Raw genomic sequence first — 12,417 nt, forward strand, 5'->3', positions numbered from 1 at the left:
TGGGGATGATGAAAATGTTTCAGAATTAGATAGTGGTGATAATTGGACAACCTTGTGAATATACTAAAAATTACTGAATTGAACATCCTAAAAGAATGAACTATATCTCAGTTTTTTAACAAAATAGACTAGGGTAAAAGCTTTTTTTTTTTTTTTTTGAGATGGAGTCGTTCTGTCACCCAGGTGGAGTGCAGTGGTGCAATCTTGGCTCACTGCAACCTCCACCTGCCAGCTTCAAGCGATTCTTCTGCCTCAGCATCCCAAGTAGCTGGAATTACAGGCACCCGCCACCATGCCCGGCTAATTTTTGTATTTTTAGTAGAGACCGGTTTTGCCATGTTGGCCAGACTGGTCTAGAACTCATGACCGCAAGTAATCCGCCCGCCTTGGCCTCCCAAAAGGCTGGGATTAGAGGCATGATGAGCCATTGCACCCAGCTGGTAAAGACTTTCAAAAAATAAATCTAAATTTTTTTTGGAACACAGTTGTTCCAGTTGTTATTGGAACACAGGAAAAATAATAATTCTTTTTTTTTTTTTTTTTTTTTTGAGACGGAGTCTCGCTCTGTTGCCTGGGCTGGAGTGCAGTGGCCAGATCTCAGCTCACTGCAACCCCTGCATCTTGGGCTCAGGTGATCCTCCCACCTCAACCTCTCGAGTAGCTAGGACCACAGACACAGGCCACCATGTCTGGCTAAATTTTTTTTGTATTTTTTGTAGAGATGGGGATTCACCATATTGCCCAGGCTGGTCTCGAACTCCTGAGCTCAAACAATCTGCCCACCTCAGCCTCCCAAAGTGCTAGGATTACAGGCATGAGCCATGGCGCCTGGCAAAGGTTATTCATCTTTATATTTCCTGCATCTAGAAAATACCTGATACATAAACTTAGTATCTTTATGTGGAGGAGCAAATAATATACAGTTCTTATTTCCAGCCAGCTTCACACACTCTATTGCTGTTTAAACAAACAGGGATAATACAAAGGATTAGAGAAGTAGGTGATGTGACTGTCCTTTCAGTTTAAAAAATACATGTTGCTACCCCAGTCTGAGCTTTTCGAGGATAGGCTGTTTGTCTTGGTTCACATAACACCAGAAACTCAGCAAATGTTTGTTCAACTTAAATACATTAATTTTATCTATACTTTCTTTCTCTGTTATACACCCCTCTAATGAAACAAAATGTGCATGCCCAATAATCCCTTTTTAGAATATGTATTTATTATATGTAAACATAAAATATGTAGAATAAATATTATGTAAATATGTGGATATGTTTTAGAACTAGAATGTTGGGGTTATGATCCTAAGAATTACTACATTCTGACGAGTGTCAAAAGCGAGGGATCAACCAACTCAACAAATAGTGACCAGGAGTGGTGGCTCATGCCTGTAATCCCAGCACTTCGGGAGGCCAAGGCTGGTGGATCACTTGAGGTCAGAAGTTTGAGACCAGCCTGGCCAGCATGGGGGAAACCCTGTCTCTACTAAAAGTACAAAAATTAGCCAGGCATGGTGGTGCACGCCTGTAATCCCAGCTACTGGGAAGGCTGAGGCACGAGAATCGTGTGAACCTGGGAGGTAGAGGTTGCAGTGAGCTGAGGTTGCACCACTGCACTCCAACCTGGATGACAGAGTGAGACTTTGTCTCAAAAAACACAAAAAGTTATAAAAGATTATTATATACTAGGTACTATTCAAGATGTTTCTAATGGAAAAAGAGGAATAGTAAACATGTAAATAAGCAATTTTGGCCATGGCAAACAATTTGGATTTTATTCTGGTTGCAATAGGAAGTCATTTCAGAGTTTTTTTTTGTTGTTGTTGTTGAGACGGAGTCTCTCTCTGTCGCCCAGGCTGGAGTGCAGTGGCCAGATCTCAGCTCACTGCAAGGCTCCGCCTCCCGGGTTTACGCCATTCTCCTGCCTCAGCCTCCCGAGTAGCTGGGACTACAGGCGCCTGCCACCTCGCCCGGCTAGTTTTTTGTATTTTTTTAGTAGAGACGGGGTTTCATCGTGTTAGCCAGGATGGTCTCGATCTCCTGACCTCGTGATCCGCCCGTCTCGGTCTCCCAAAGTGCTGGGATTACAGGCTTGAGCCACCGCGCCTGGCCGAAAAATAATAATTCTATGAGAGGTATTGTGGATGGCTTCTTAGAGGTGAAGTGATGATACCTGAGCTATTTCCAAAAGTATGGATAGCAAGGAAGAAAGGGCCTTGTGAATAGAGAAGGCAGCACAGGCAAAATCAATAAGATATGAGAGAAGCTGCCATGGTGGAGAGCCTAGAATCCTGAAAGTCATCTAGGGTAGTGATCTAATTCTCACTAGGATGTAACTGAAGATTAGCTTTTCCCATACGTTCCAGTTTTTGAGATAGCTTGCATGATTTCATGAGGCGATAAATGTTGACCTTGTCATGGATCTTGTTGCCGTTTTGTTTATCAACAAAAGTCTATGAGTTTATCATTTCAAAGTACTAATCCAAATTTTAGGTATATAACATTTTGACATGGAGAGACCAGATAATCTATGTAAAGCATAGTGCCTGGAATAGACTGAAATAACCACTTGATAAATGTTATTATTGTTTCAAGGAAATCCTAATCATTTTCCTTGTCTCTATTTTACTTATGTAAAGAATAAGCACAGCCCTAAAATATCTTTATACTCTAAACCCTTACATTTGTACCTTCTATTATTACCCACAGTTGCTTAGTTATTTTTTACATTTTAATACACAGTTACACATAGAAGTAAATGTCTCCTAGACTAATCTGTGATAAACTTAAAGGCAGCCCATGTACCTTTTTCTTTATACCCTACTGCTTTTTTTTTTTTTTTTTTTTTGAGACGAAGTCTTGCTCTGTCGCCCAGGCTGGAGTGCAGTGGCGTGATCTCCACTCACTGCAAGCTCCGCTTCCCAGGTTCACACCATTCTCCTGCCTTAGCCTCCCGTGTAGCTGGGACTACAGGCACCCGCCACCACGCCCGGCTAATTTTTTTTTATGTATTTTTAGTAGAGATGGGGTTTCACCGTGTTAGCCAGGATGGTCTCCATCTCCTGACCTCGTAATGCGCCCGTCTCGGCCTCCCAAAGTGCTGGGATTACAGGCGTGAGCCACCGCACCTGGCCTGTACCCTACCTTTAAAATGATTGTTCTAATTTGAGAAAAAACCCTCTAATCTGGTTGAGATGCAGTGTATTGAGTTGCTGCATAATTAACACGATCGTGTTCTGCAGTCATCACATATCTAAAGCTCTGTCAAAATTTGACTTTTTTTTTTTTTGAGACGAAGTTTCACGCTCATTGCCTGGGCTGGGGTGCAATGGCGTGATTTCGGCTCACCACAACCTCCACCTCCTGGGTTCAAGCGATTCTCCTGCCTCAGCCTCCCAAGTAGCTGGGATTACAGGCATGCACCACCACACTAGGCTAGTTTAGTATTTTTATTAGAGACGGGGTGTCTCCATGTTGGTCAGGCTGCTCGCGAATTCCCAACCTCAGTTGATCCGCCCGCCTCGGCCTCCCAGAGTGCTGGAATTACAGGCGTGAGCCACCGTGCCCGTCCAAAATTTGACTTCTTAAAAGGAGTTAAGAAAGCCATAACATCCTTTCGAGCTGATTACTTAGTGACTCAACCAAGAAAATTCTTTTGTGTTAAAAATAATAATAATAAAAGGTTGGTGTGTTTTGCCTCAATTTAATGAGTTACCATTTCATTCACCCAGCAGGTGTTTACTGAGTACCTACTGCATGCCAGGAACTGTTTTATTTGTCTGACAAATATTTACCAAGTGCCTACTCTGTTCCAGGAACTGTTTTAGGTGCTGGGGATATAGGAGTTATCAAAATAAACAAAAGTGGCCTTTCCTCAAGGAGTTCATAGTTCAGCTAATTTAACTCCTCATAGAAAATAACCCTCTCTTACCATGTCTGTTTTCTTTGTCCCAAAAAGTTCTACTAATGGACTATATTATTTTGGTTGAGAACTTGTTGAACAGAATTTTCTTTTTTTTAACCTTAAGTAGAGAAAAGTGTTTGCTTAAAGAATGAGTAATGGCCGGGCATGGTGGCTCATGCCTGTAATCCCAGCACTTTGTGAGGCCGAGGTGGGAGAATTGCCTGAGCCTAGAAGTTTGAGACCCTCCTGAACAACAAATCTAGACCCCATCTCTACAAAAAAATTAAAACTTAGCCAAGTGTGGTGGCATGCACTTGTAGTCCCATCTGCTTGGGAGGCTGAGGTGGGAGGATTGCTTAAGCCTAGGAGGTCAAGGCTGCAGTAAACTGTCATTGTGATTGTGCCAGTGCACTCCAGCCTGGGTGACAGAGTGACACCCTGTCTCAAAAAAAAAATGAGTAAATAGTGACTAATGAGTCACGTTAATATCTGGGAATCGTTTTTATTCCCTGTGGCCTACACAGGAATATGACATCTGTTACCATGATTATGTAAATTAGCTGTGTAAGGTGGCAGTGAAATTCATTGCCTTATTTGTCAATGTGGCAATATCTGAAGTGTTTTCTATTAGTGGTTTCAGAATATAATTTTATTAAAAATTTCTACTAAGGAGGACAGTCATAGACAGTTATTTATCCTTTGCCCTTTGTTAAATTTTCTCTCCAGTAAAATTGGTTCTCCACCCAAGACTCCTGTAAGTAATGTAGCAGCTACCTCAGCTGGGCCCTCTAATGTTGGAACAGAGCTGAATTCTGTGCCTCAAAAATCCAGCCCATTTCTAACTAGAGTACCAGTATATCCTCCGCATTCTGAAAACATTCAGTATTTTCAAGATCCAAGGACTCAGATACCCTTTGAAGTCCCACAGTACCCACAGACAGGTGAGTAATTTTAGACGATTCTAAGAAAAAAAGAAACATTGTTTCCCTTAGATAAATGAGTGAATAGTTCTAGAATGTCTACATTTAAAAAATTAATCCTTTTGACCATATGACTCATAAGTTATTTTCCTTCCCCAAAGATCTGTGCTTCTAAATACTAACAGCTTTAAGGTTGTTATTCCTACAAATCAAATATAGGGTCAGGAATGAACTTTAGGGGATTTTCTGTAAGTCCCCTGAAATGATGTAAAAAAATGTTTTATTTATGTATGCTTATGTACAATTTTGGAAAGAGAGTGAACAACTCACATAGATTTTGAAAGAGGTCTTTAACGTCTGCTCCCAAAAAGGTTAATAAAAATCAATGATGTAACTATTTAATCCAAAACCAGTGGCAATAGATGCCCTGGAAGGATATTTACCAGCCATCTGTTAATAGTTCTGTCATGTGTTTTAAGGAGCACTTTAGCAAAGTATTGAACGTTAATGATTTTCATATAGTGGTATCTTGAAAATATGTAGCTTCTGGTCAGGTGTGGTAGCTCACACCTGTAATCCCAGCACTTTGGGAGGCCCAGGAGAATCGCTTGAGCCCAGGAGTTTGAGACCAGCCTGGGCTTGCATCATAGCAAGACCCTGTCTCTACTAAAAAATAAAAGAAAAAGCCAGGTATAAAGCTTTATAAAGCAGGGTAAGGTAAGGTTCAAAGCATATTATATTTTCCTGCATTAAGGGCTGTCTTAGATTTAAGCCATTATAAAATGTTGGATTGTACTAAGATTACATTAAATATTCCTCTTTCCAATTTTCAAGGATACTATCCACCACCTCCAACGGTACCAGCTGGTGTGGCTCCCTGTGTTCCTCGCTTTGTGAGGTCCAATAATGTTCCAGAGTCCTCCCTCCCACCTGCTTCCATGCCATATGCCGATCATTACAGTACATTTTCCCCTCGAGATCGAATGAATTCTTCTCCTTACCAACCTCCTCCTCCGCAGCCGTATGGACCAGTTCCTCCAGTACCTTCTGGAATGTATGCTCCTGTGTATGACAGCAGGCGCATCTGGCGCCCACCTATGTACCAACGAGATGACATTATTAGAAGCAATTCTTTACCTCCAATGGATGTGATGCACTCATCTGTCTATCAGACATCTTTGCGGGAAAGATATAACTCATTAGATGGATATTATTCGGTGGCTTGTCAGCCACCAAGTGAGCCAAGGACAACTGTGCCTTTACCAAGGGTAAGTGAAGATGGTACCATAATGTAGTCATTAAGAGCCCGGTGTCTGGAGTCAAACCACCCAGGTATATATCCTGGCTTCTCCACTTAATAATTGTGTGACTTAAGTTACTTGACCTCACTATGCCTCAGTTCTTTCATTCGTTTGATGGAAATAATAGTAGTACCTACCTCATAAGGCTGTTGTGAGAATTAAATCAGAAAATCAAACCTCTTAGAACTGGGCCTCATACATGTTAATGCTCAATAAATGTTGTGTTCGGATAGGTAATTGTTGGGAAAGTAGAAAAATCTTAAAAATACAAGGTTAGGGCCTTTTTTCAGTATCACCACATACATACAAATGACTTTCCTAAACAAGAAAAGTGAATGCTCAGATTCTGCTTTTAACATCAGTTGAATAAATACTAACCTTTTTTTAAGTGTATGGAGAATAGACTAGGGTGACTTTCCCTGCTGTATTTTTTTATCCCAACAATATCATAAACTGTTTACATCATTTTCACACAGTTAAACTTATTCACCACTCCCTAGATGATTAAGATTGTTTCTTTTATCCCCCATTAGGAACCTTGTGGTCATTTGAAGACCAGTTGCGAGGAGCAGATAAGAAGAAAGCCAGATCAGTGGGCACAGTACCACACTCAGAAAGCACCTCTTGTCTCTTCAACTCTTCCTGTGGCAACACAGTCACCAACACCACCTTCTCCTCTATTCAGTGTAGACTTCCGTGCGGATGTAAGAAAGGTTTTAATTACTTAATGTTGCAGGGATAGGTCAAACAGCGGACTTCAAATTACGCATTCAAGCCAGGAATAGCTATGTTGGATATTTTGCAGTGGTTTGGTGTGCAGTTGAGTTTAGTTCAATAAACACTGAATATATATGCACGACGGCTAGGTGTTATGAGACTCTGAAGACTGTTAAGGCATAGTCCTTTACCAGGAATTCAAAATCTTTCCAGTAGTGTAATTATTTTATGGTTTTTTATTAATAGTGTGATTTATATCTATCATTTATTGAGCACCTACTCATGCCAACACTGTACTAAGCATTTGCATAAAGCTATTTTATTTAATTCTCACAAAAACCTTAGGGGGCAGGTATTTTCTATATTTTACAGGGTAGGAATCTTACTTACAGAAGTAATTTGCCAAGATCTTTCAGCTGTAAATAGCTGGGGTTTGAATCTTGTGCTGTCTGAGATATTTCTTCACTACTTCATAAGAGATGCAGAAATACCTACAGTATTATTTATGCTCTTTACATCACTGTTAATTATTGTTCTTGGCATTACAAGATAAGTTGTTGTACCAGGATGATTTTAATTTAATCTGGTGTTTTCAGTACTGCTATATTTTTTTTTTTTTTTGAGGCGGAGTCTCGCTCTGGACCGGACTGGAGTGCAGTGGCCTGATCTCAGCTCACTGCAAGCTCCGCCTCCCGGGTTTACACCATTCTCCTGCCTCAGCCTCCCGAGTAGCTGGGACTACAGGCGCCCACCACCTCGCCCGGCTAGTTTTTGTATTTTTAGTAGAGACGGGGTTTCACCGTGTTAGCCAGGATGGTCTCGATCTCCTGACCTCGTGATCCGCCCGTCTCGGCCTCCCAAAGTGCTGGGATTACAGGCTTGAGCCACCGCGCCCGGCCCAGTACTGTTATATTTAGAGTAAACCATTAATTTCTTTTTTAAGTTTTTTCTGGTTTATTCCCCACCCCTAGAAGTTCTGATATTAAAATTTTAAAAATATTTTCATTATAAAAAATTTCAAACATATACAAGTATAGAGAGAATAATATGATAAACTCCATGTACCCAACACCCAGGTTCCATAGTTATCAACTCAGTCAGTATTGTCTTATTTGTACCCCCTCTTCCCACTGAATTGTTCTGAGGTAATCCTAGGCATTGTATTTTTTAACCCATAAATATTTCAATAAAGCATTGAAATTTTAAACTAGATCCAAATTGGTCTTGTCAAACTTAGACTTCTTCAAAGCAGGTAAATATGTTGACAACAGAGTGACAGAGTTGCCACTTGCTTGCTAGATGCCACTTCTGTTTTCTTTTTTGGTATACAATGTATGCTTCAGGAAGTGAGTATTTCCCTGAGACCCAGATCTGCTGAGTTTGACTTGAGAAAAGTTATTTAACTTTTTTGGCCTTGAGTTTTTTTATCTGAAAAATTAGTAAACTAGATTTAATGATTCTTATAACTTTAGTGTTCTGGTCCTATAAGTATTCCTTATTCACAGTCCCTTTAAAATTTATTCATTTCCCCTTTAACTCCAGAGCCTTCTCTGAATTCCTTTTGTTATTGGATACTGCATAATTTATCAGTTATATTCCCTTATTTGCACATGTCATTCTTTTTCTCAAGAAAATTATAAACTCAGCTTGGTGTAGTGGCTCATGCCTATAATCCCAGCACTTTGGAAGATCGAGGTGGGTGGATTGCTTGAGCCCAGGAGTTTGATACCAGCCTAGGCAATATGGCAAAACTTCATCTCTATTAAAAATACAAAAAATTGTCTGGGCATAGTGACGCATGCCTTATAGTCCCAGCTACTTGGGAAGCTGAGCTGGGAAAATCACTTGAGCCTGGGAAGTCGAGGTTGCAGTGAGCTGGGATCACCCCACTGCACGTTAGCCTAGGCGGTAGGAATGAGACCCTGTCTCAAAAGAAAAAAGAAAATTATAAACTTCTTTAGGATATGGACTGTGACCTCTATGTGTATCTATGTATTTGTTTTCTCTTACTTTTTTTTTCTTGGAGCACCTCATACCATGTTAGTAGCATACTATAAATGTTTGTTAATTGGTTTTGATAGTATTAGTCAAATGTTCCATATGAGCACTTAAAGGACAAAGTGAAAAGGGAAAGCATGCCATTTTCTATTGTAAAAATACCATTTGTTGCTTATTACAGTTTTTTATATTAGTTATTGAAAAGAGTGTAATTGTTTGCTATGAAGTCCTCTGAATTCTATAATAGTTCCTTTATATTAGTTATAAGCTTATAAATTTAAGCTTCTTACTAATTGGCTTTATTTATTTATTTTTTTTTAACCAGTTCTCAGAGAGTGTGAGTGGTACAAAATTTGAAGAAGATCATCTTTCCCATTATTCTCCCTGGTCTTGTGGCACCATAGGCTCCTGTATAAATGCCATTGATTCAGAGCCCAAAGATGTAATTGCTAATTCAAATGCTGTGTTAATGGTATGATTTTGCTGGGGTTGCAGGGGTTGGAGGTGAGAGATGATGCATGTTCACTCACGTTGTAGAATGAATGTTTTCTATTCATTCGTTCATATTGTTGCCTTATAACTCATTAGTAGCAGCAGGGTTATATTTAGGTAAGTCTGAAATAAATTGTATTTAATGTTTAGATTATTTGAACATTGGTGGTTTAATGGTAGTTTGTTGGATTATCATTGAGTCTAGAGCTAGTTTTAAATTAACCAAAAAACCTAGTTACATGTCTTTTGATAGCGTATATTTACTAGCTGAAGTAATAATACCCAACAGTCTTTTTATTGATTTTCTTTGGTTTACACAGGACCTGGACAGTGGCGATGTTAAGAGAAGAGTACATTTATTTGAAACTCAGAGAAGGACAAAAGAAGAAGATCCAATAATTCCCTTTAGTGATGGACCCATCATCTCAAAATGGGGTGCAATTTCCAGATCTTCCCGTACAGGTTACCATACCACAGATCCTGTCCAGGCCACTGCTTCCCAAGGAAGTGCGACTAAGCCCATCAGTGTGTCAGGTAATCCATTTAGATAATACCTAGCCTGATATGTTCTAAGCACTATGCTGCTTTTTTTTTTTTTTTTTTTTAATTGAGACAGAGTCTCACTCTGTTGCCCAGACTGGAGTGCAGTGGTGCGATCTCGGCTCACTGCAACCTGTGTCCTGGGTTCAAGTGATTCTCCTGCCTCAACTCTAAAGTAGTTGGGATTACAGACGTGCACCACCACGCCTGGCTAATTTTTGTATTTTTAGTAGAGAGTATTTTGTATTTTAGTTTCACCATGTTGGCCAGGCTGGTCTGGAACTCCTGGCCTCATGTGATCCACCTGCCTCAGCCTCCCAAAGTGCTGAAATTACAGGTGTCAGCCACTGTGCCTGTCCTAAGCACTATGCTTTTTAATCCCCAGCTTGTGAGATGGAAAACATTTCCCTCCATTTAACAACCATGGGAAACTCAGAATTAGGTGGTTTAACCAGCATCATATGGCTAGTGGGATAAAGTACAGATCTATTTTGAGAAGTATACATTCATATCAGTACACTAATTTGTCACTTTTTTGACCATTGTTTCATTCTACATGTCTGTAGATTATGTCCCTTATGTCAATGCTGTTGATTCAAGGTGGAGTTCATATGGCAACGAGGCCACATCATCAGCACACTATATTGAAAGGTAACGTTTTTCTTAATTCTATAGGATTCTCCATTCTCAGACTTGTATGTATCTTAAGAGTACACATCCTACCCCCAGTTCATGAAATGTGCTTTGCTTGTCTGAGTTAGGTAACAAATTTCTGAAAAATATTTGCATTTAAATTTGGAATGACTGAAGTTTTCAGGGTTGATCTGTCACATAAAACATATGGTTATTACTGCTTTTGTTGCTTCATTGACTTAACTTTTATTACAGTAAACATATTTCTCTTTAAAGGGACAGATTCATTGTTACTGATTTATCTGGTCATAGAAAGCATTCCAGTACTGGGGACCTTTTGAGCCTTGAACTTCAACAGGTAGGCTCTGTAACTTAGCCATGAATTTTTAAAAAATAGAATGCCAGTTGAAAGCTATGGTTGGAAGCTGATTTTACTTTTCTTTCCTCCTCATATAGGCCAAGAGCAACTCATTACTTCTTCAGAGAGAGGCCAATGCTTTGGCCATGCAACAGAAGTGGAATTCCCTGGATGAAGGCCGTCACCTTACCTTAAACCTTTTAAGCAAGGAAATTGAACTAAGAAATGGAGAGGTAAAGAAACTGAATCTTTCGGCTTCATGCTTAATGTATTTGTTTTCTGCTGCTGCATCTTGGTTATACCATTACTGAGTGTATTTTGGTGTGCCTATATCTCTGATGGATGATCGATTGCTTTTAAAACTCATAATAGAAATGAAATTGTAGTCCTAGATTTCTTAAATAATTCTTTAACTAGATCATTGGAATTTTTTTTTTTTTGGAGATGGAATCTTGTACTATTGCCTGGAGTGTAGTGGCACAATCTCAGTTGACTGTAGCCTCTGGCTCTCAGGTTCAAGTGATTCTCCTGCCTCCCGAGTAGCTGGGATTACAGGCACCCACCACCATGCCCAGCTAATTTTTCTATTTTTAGTAGAGACAGGGTTTCACCATGTTGCTGGTCTTGAACTCCTGACCTCAAGTGATCTGCTCGCCTCACCTTCCCAAAGTGCTAGGATTACAGGTGTGAGCCACCGTATCTGGCTGATTATTGGGATTTTTTATTTTAATTTAAAAGGGAAGCCCCAGGTTCTACAGGTATAAAATCAGTATTTTTCTTAGTTACAGAGTGATTATACAGAAGATGCAACAGATACTAAACCTGATAGGGATATCGAGTTAGAGCTTTCAGCACTTGATACTGATGAACCTGATGGACAAAGTGAACCAATTGAAGTAAGTGCTACAATTAGATAATTGAGAGGCTTTGTTCGATTGAAAATTTAAAAGTATAAAATACTTCGATACTGAAGGATTCACATTTTATTTTCTTAGGAGATCCTGGACATACAGCTTGGTATCAGTTCTCAAAATGATCAGTTGCTAAATGGAACGGCAGTGGAAAATGGGCATCCAGTGCAGCAGCACCAAAAGGAGCCACCAAAGCAGAAGAAACAGAGTTTAGGTGAAGACCATGTGATTCTGTGAGTGTTAGACAGAAAATTCATCAACAGTGGGCATAGGACATAATAAAGAGAAAACAATGTTAAATTCATTTTTGACTTGATGCTGTAAGGGGAAGACCTTTTGTGGGCAATGATTTGGTCAGTCTGGATTTTGAGGGGAGGAAAAGTAAAATTGAACTAACAAAGCAGTCCATTTTGGTAGCCTGAAACTTTGCTTTTTGTTGAGATAAAGTTAATCTGTGTTCCAGCATCAGGTTATGCTTCTTTAATCTGGTTGCCAAATTTTTAGACTACAAAATGGAGAATGAAAACCTGGATTAATAGTTTCTCTTTTTGAAAATCATGTTAAGATTTTCTCGGCTAGGCCGGGTGCAGTGGCTCATGGCTGTAATCCCAGCACTTTGGAAGGCTGAGGCGGGTGGATCA

The 12,417-nt window shown here is 39.8% G+C and overlaps 1 protein-coding gene across 1 annotated transcript in view; it reads left to right on the forward strand.

The window, feature by feature from the left end:
* Positions 1-12,417, forward strand: part of RC3H2 (ring finger and CCCH-type domains 2) — a 58,838-nt gene that overhangs the window by 40,194 nt on the left and 6,227 nt on the right. Inside the window, exons 11-20 of the mRNA XM_011931418.1 lie at positions 4,633-4,847; positions 5,661-6,094; positions 6,661-6,831; positions 9,168-9,314; positions 9,655-9,868; positions 10,441-10,525; positions 10,784-10,865; positions 10,964-11,098; positions 11,648-11,761; positions 11,861-12,009. Of these exons, the coding sequence (XP_011786808.1) occupies positions 4,633-4,847; positions 5,661-6,094; positions 6,661-6,831; positions 9,168-9,314; positions 9,655-9,868; positions 10,441-10,525; positions 10,784-10,865; positions 10,964-11,098; positions 11,648-11,761; positions 11,861-12,009 (1,746 nt within the window). The remainder of the gene's footprint in view (positions 1-4,632; positions 4,848-5,660; positions 6,095-6,660; positions 6,832-9,167; positions 9,315-9,654; positions 9,869-10,440; positions 10,526-10,783; positions 10,866-10,963; positions 11,099-11,647; positions 11,762-11,860; positions 12,010-12,417) is intronic.

Source organism: Colobus angolensis, unplaced genomic scaffold (genome assembly GCF_000951035.1).
Source record: "Colobus angolensis palliatus isolate OR3802 unplaced genomic scaffold, Cang.pa_1.0 Scaffold9, whole genome shotgun sequence".
In the NCBI taxonomy this organism is placed as follows: Eukaryota; Metazoa; Chordata; class Mammalia; order Primates; family Cercopithecidae; genus Colobus; species Colobus angolensis.